The sequence below is a fragment of the Microtus ochrogaster genome, chromosome 19, assembly GCF_000317375.1.
Source record: "Microtus ochrogaster isolate Prairie Vole_2 chromosome 19, MicOch1.0, whole genome shotgun sequence".
Classification (NCBI taxonomy): Eukaryota; Metazoa; Chordata; class Mammalia; order Rodentia; family Cricetidae; genus Microtus; species Microtus ochrogaster.
In genome coordinates, this window is record NC_022021.1 from 32,556,758 (window position 1) to 32,562,798 (window position 6,041).

Here is a 6,041-nt window from a genome sequence, read left to right on the forward strand (position 1 = left end):
TCTCGAGGGTTTTTTAATGGTATCATGTGATGTTGCTCGGGTGGGTCTCGAATGGCTAGGCGCAAGTGATCTTCCTACCTCAGCCACTGGCGGAGCTGCAAGTGTAGGCGCACACTGCCTCTGTAGATGGTAGTGGTGCAGTGCAGTAGCACGACACATAGACTATCATTAGCATTCCTTGTACACACGCGTTTCTACTGTTAATGGGCATTCATGTCATTTTATCTTTAGGTTACCTACGATCAGAATCATCTCATTTTTTGATGTTTGTTTATCAAGCTTAGTAGTGAGATTTTTATTTTTAAGGGATGTACATTTTTTAAAAGTTTTGACATTGTATTTTAACAATGTGAAGGAATTTCTACAAATCTATCCTTGTCCTACATCTACTTCCCAGGGATCCAGGACATTCTGACGTTCAGGGCACCAGGCATGCACATGCTACACGTACTTGCATATGTATGAAGCACTCATATACATAAAATAAGTAAACCTTAGAGAGTCAGCTGTCTCCTGTATCACTGTAACTTTCGATTGAAGCGTGGACTTCAGGAGTATAAATGCCACTGAAAACCAATGGAACACTCAGATGGAGGCATCTGTCTTAAATAGTGGTGTGCTAGTCATCTGATTGTGAGTCTCCAGCAGGCTAAGCCTGCACGTCTTTCCCTGTGCCTGGGAGAGGTTAAAGGAAAGGTACATCTGCCCAGGCAGCCTTTCTAGTTTCATTCTTAAAGGTTTCTGTGTAGACTGGAAAGAAAAAGATAGAATCACTGTTCATTATGCCAAATGGTGAAGACTTTCAGGGATGACATTCCAACGTTTAAACAGTGTAGTGTTTGTATGGTACAGCTGCTATGCCATTTTCTGATTGGAGATAAAGCTTCCCTAGAAAAACAATCCGATTAATCCCTTTCCTGCTTAGGTTAAAGTCAGGGCCTCAAGACTTCTTATGGGAATACTTGATCTTGATATTCTTTTCTCCCCAGAAACCAAGCTCTGTCCGCATTGATCAACTGGATCGTGAGCAATTCAACCCCGATGTCATTACTTTTCCAATTATCGTCCACTTTGGGATACGCCCTGCACAGTTGAGTTATGCAGGAGACCCACAGTAAGAAACTTCTCAGTGTTTGTCTTGGCCAATTTCACCTTCTACTAACAACTGAATTAGCAGAGGAGGGCCTTTAGTGGACGTCTTCCTTTGAAAAACTAAGACTTGAAACAAACCATGTTTCCAAATTTGCAAATTAGGTTCTGGTCGCTTGTGAAGAATGAGTTTCTTTACATATTTGACTGCAATAAATTACTCAGTTGATTACCCCCGACAGTCTTGTCACCAGGAGTCCTGCATGGATTTCAACTCGAGGGAGCTCCTCCTTTATTTGTCATTATGACATTTCCTCGTTTTCGTTTGTTTGTTTTGTTTTGTTTTTAGTTTGCTCAGTGCCTTTATGGGAAGTAGCACTATATTGGTTCCTATCGTGGGGGGTATTCATAAGATCCCATACAGAGTCAAGGGTTGTGTGGGATGTAGGAGCTCTATATTCCTACTCTTAGAATTCATATTGCTTTGCAGATGTGGGCTTTTCCAACTGGCACATTAATATTTTTCTGGGAGAAGATGAGGATATGTGGGAATGGAGATAGATAGGACCATTATATTTTTCAGGTGTGTTTGGATTTCCTACCTTTTAGACAAATAAACAATTTCCTGACTTAATTTTAAAAAGATGGATTCATACTGGGAGAGAAGGGCATGGGAGATTTTCAGTTCGTAACTGCAGTTCTGGCTGACATATATTAGAAGAGGCTAAAGGGTTTTGTTCTTTTTCTTCCCTCTTTGGATAAAAGTATGAAGCAGTGAAGCAGGCACTGTGTAAGTACTTCTTTCTTTCCTCCATTCTCTGAGAACGCTTGAGAAAGACGCGAGGCCAGGAAAGGAGCAGTTTGGACATGGCAGGAAGCCTTTGGCAAACCCCTTCTTGTCAGAACAATGTTAGTAGAATGTGATTAGGCTCTCGTCAACTCTCATGGTGGCAGGACTGCACTGATGAAGGACTACGTAGTCTCTCCATTCATTGATCACTGTGACGGTGTCTGTTATGATCCTAGCTTAGCATGTCTTGGCTGCAACAGATAGGCTAATTTTTATTATGGTGAATTCAAATTGGTACATACCCTTTCCCGCCTCCAGCCGAACAGTCAATAGACCCGTGTGGCTTGGGCATCAGCGCTGATGGGTTCTCCATTCTAGTGCTCTTGAACTGACCATCCCTATTGTAAGAAAGGGATTCTTTTTTCATAAAAGATATATTTTAAATTTAAATTAACATTTCACTGATAAAGAGGTCACACTGAGAAGTGAAACATGATTCCGTTGTCTGAGTGGTTTTGTGTGTCTTCTGTGGAGTTGTTTCCATTTAGTCTGCTCCTCCTCTTTCTATCTAAATGAGCTGTCAGTCACGTAACCACAGGCTCCAGGTGACGCCTGGTCATCCAGTCCCTGAACTCTCAAACCATGTGCTTCTTTAGGATGAGCATTTTTTGCCACCAAAGTATTTAAAGGAATGTATGTATGAATGAGCAGACTTATTAGAGCAGTTGGTTTTATTTTCACTATAGATTTGCCTTCTCTTTGGTCTAAGATGACAGTCTGCCCTTTTCCTAGGTACCAAAAATTATGGAAAAGTTACGTGAAACTTCGCCACCTCCTGGCAAATAGTCCCAAAGTCAAACAAACGGACAAACAGAAGCTGGCGCAGAGGGAGGTAGGCATTGAACCCACCCCTGGCGATTGACGGTGCATGCCGGGTTTGTTTCATTATGCATTACTCTGGAGTTCCGGATACACGAGAAAGAGATTTTAAACAGATGGAGTTACTCCTCTCCCTATTCTGGTGTTATCAGTTGCTTCTTAAAAACACTCTAGTATTCAAGGGGGCATTTTTTTTTTAACTTGACAATTTCATACATGTGTGCAGTATTTTGATCCAGCTTACCTTTGTCCCTCCCCTCTAGCTCCTCCCAGATTCTTCTCTCCAGGTCTCCCTTGAAACCCTGCTTACCCTTTTTTTAAGCCAGTGGGTCTGGTTGGCACTGCTGGTATTTCCATGGGTGTAGGGCCATCCACTGGAGCACATTTTTACCGTTAAGGCCAGTTTCTTAGTAAATCACTGTTTGTTGAATCACATATCCGTCACTTGTTTGGGTATTGGTGACTGCACCAAGGATTTATGCAAAGTGAGCTGCACACCAGCCTTTATCCATGCCTTCTGTAGATAGAAAAAGCTTAAAACTTGTGAACCATCCTTTATCTCTTATTTTATAATGTATAACGTTGGATCTTAGATTTTTTTGGGTATTATGGTTATTAAAGACCATCCTCCCATAATTCTTTGCTAAGTTGGATATCTCACATCCCATGTTCTTTACTAATAAATACTATTATCGTCTAAGGTCCACGATTCTGTTTTAGTTTGCATGTTAAAAATAAGTACATTTAGCATTAACACAAACTTCTAGTGAAGTTTTATTCTGCTGTGGGTAGTACAAGACCTTAGAAGCTAGGAAAAGATGTGAATTATGGCTTTGTCACTTAATGTGACTTGAGAGAGTCAAAATCTTTCATAAAGGAAGGCACTAAGACTGAGGGGCTGGCTGCGTGCCCTACTGTGTACCCACAGCACTAAAGCTAAGGTCTGGCCGCACGCCCTACTGTGTACCCACAGCAAAAGTTGCTTGTGTGGACTTTTGAACTGTCATTGAAAACCCGTCTCCTGGTATGTGGCCCTGAGTAGGAACTTGATGGTGGAGGTGGTAGTTACTGTTTTCTTTATGAATTCCTGGGACTTTTATTAAACTGCATATATCCAAATACACTGTTTTGTACATGAAGGATAGTGAAAAGGAAGGCAATTTCTGATTGTGTTTCATGGGTGAAGTTTGAGACTGTTGTCTTTACCTTCCCTTTTTCTCTTCCAATGGCGTCTCATTTTATAGCTGGGCTGTGCTCAGATTTGTGGTCATTGTGCTGTGAGTGCTAGCATTACTGGTGTGTGCCATTGTGCTGGCCGTCTTCACATGCCCCGCCCCTTCTAAAATGTTGCCCTGCATCAAGAGTGTAAGGGTTTTGCAGACTAGGCAACTATCAGGTTGATTGTCTTTCTTAATGAAAATGCTTAATGTAAGGCTTGATATAAATATACTTTTTACATGATGGTTTCAGATCCCAAACCATATATTGCTTCTCATTTGTAAAAGCATATTGTGTTCAGACATGCTGGGTTAGTGAGGTTTAGTTTAGAGTTTTTGCCATGTGACTAATAGGAAGGATTGTTGTGTGCCTAGAACATCTCCCATCTTGGCCTTCACCTCAGATAAAATATTCTTTTTTGCATAAGGAAGGCTTAGTGCCTGAATGTAAAAAAATATTGTATGACTCTGTTTTCCAGTGCTTGATGTGTGGCTCTTAGTGTCGCTTCACGACCGCCGGGTTACTTACACTGAGCTCTTTTCTAGGAAGCGCTCCAGAAAATACGGCAGAAGAACACGATGCGACGAGAAGTGACTGTGGAGCTCAGTAGCCAAGGATTCTGGAAAACTGGCATTCGTTCCGATGTCTGTCAGGTGATGACACTTCTCGGAAACAGTTCTGCCCACATATCTCTTCCCACAGGCGTTGGCAGTGAGCTTTGTTTCTAACTGAGAGGTTCCTGTGGATTATACCCTGATGGGAAGCAGAGCACCAGACACAGGCTTCTTTCTAGCTGTTTAGGTTTTGTTTATTTTCTGTATCGATGCTGTGTGTGTCGTGGAGGTGCAGTAAGGACAAACATGCCTCTTTGGGTGAAGGCGAGTCTGCCTTCAGATGTGTCTCCCTGCTGCAGCACTTGTGTAGACCCTTAAGCAAAAGTCCAGTCGTACGGATCGGACCGTCACTTTAGATTCCTCTGTTGAGAGTTCTCTGTTTAGGTCTGTACTCCATTTTATTTTTATTGGATTATTTGCTCTTTTGATGTCCAATTTCTTGAGTTCTTTGTGTATTTTGGAGATCAGCCCTCTGTCTGATGTGGGGTTGGTGAAGATCCTTTCCGATTCTGTAAGCTGCCATTTTGTCTTGTTGACCATGTCCTTCTCTTTACAGAAGCTTTTCAGTTTCAGGAGGTCCCATTTATTGTTTCTCTCAGTGTCTGTGCTACTGGGCTTATATTTAGGATATGGTCTCCTGTGTCAGTGCGTTCTAGTGTACTTCCCACTTTCTCCTCTATAAGGTTCGGTGTGGTTGGCTTTGCATTGATTGAGGTCTTTGACCCATTTGGACTTGAGTTTTATGCACGGTGATAGATATGGATCTATTTTTATTCTTCTACATGCTGATATCCAGTTATGCCAGCACCATTTTTTCTTTTTGTTTTTTCTAGACAGGTCCTCTGTAGCTTTGGTGCCTGGCCTGTTGTTCGCTCTTATAGACCAGGCTGGCCTTGAACTCACAGAGATCTGCCTGCCTCTGTTTCCCGAGTGCTGGGAATAAAAGCGTGCATTACCACCGCCTGGCTTCTTTTTCTTTTTTAATAGTGAATTAGGTCCAATTAGTGCGTATGTGTGTGGGACTGCTTACTAGGGCATTAGGCTCTCACCAGTGACTTAGCTCCCCTCCCCCAACGAAACATGACCTTCCTCCAGCATCCATTAATTCCATTAGCTCCTCTTCTAGGTGTGGGGGCATCGCAGGTCTGTTAGAATTTGAAAATTATATATTGCTATTTTCTCACAATATTACAAAGGGGCTTTCTTCTTCTTCCTCTTCCTCCTCCTCTTCTTCCTTTTCTTCCTCTTCCTCTTCTTCCTTCTCTTCTTCTTCTTTCTCTTCCCCACTTCCTCTTTTTCTTCCTCCTCTCCTCCCTCTCTGTTCCTCTTCTCCCTTCCCTTTTTCTCTCTCTCACACTGTCACTCTTTCATATACACATACTTCACCCCCCCACAGACATGAACACACACACACACATACACAGTCTCACACACATATACACATACTTTAC

The 6,041-nt window shown here is 42.2% G+C and overlaps 1 protein-coding gene across 6 annotated transcripts in view; it reads left to right on the forward strand.

Annotated features, from left to right (window-relative positions):
• The window catches only part of Drosha (drosha ribonuclease III), a 107,357-nt gene that overhangs the window by 55,312 nt on the left and 46,004 nt on the right, over window positions 1–6,041 (forward strand). For 5 of the 6 annotated variants that reach the window (XM_005356645.3, XM_026783738.1, XM_026783739.1 and 2 more), the window contains exons 17-19: window positions 990–1,114; window positions 2,672–2,771; window positions 4,522–4,629. In XM_005356645.3, coding sequence (XP_005356702.1) covers window positions 990–1,114; window positions 2,672–2,771; window positions 4,522–4,629 — 333 coding nt within the window. The remainder of the gene's footprint in view (window positions 1–989; window positions 1,115–2,671; window positions 2,772–4,521; window positions 4,630–6,041) is intronic. The other variant, XM_013349751.2, reaches the window with a different exon arrangement.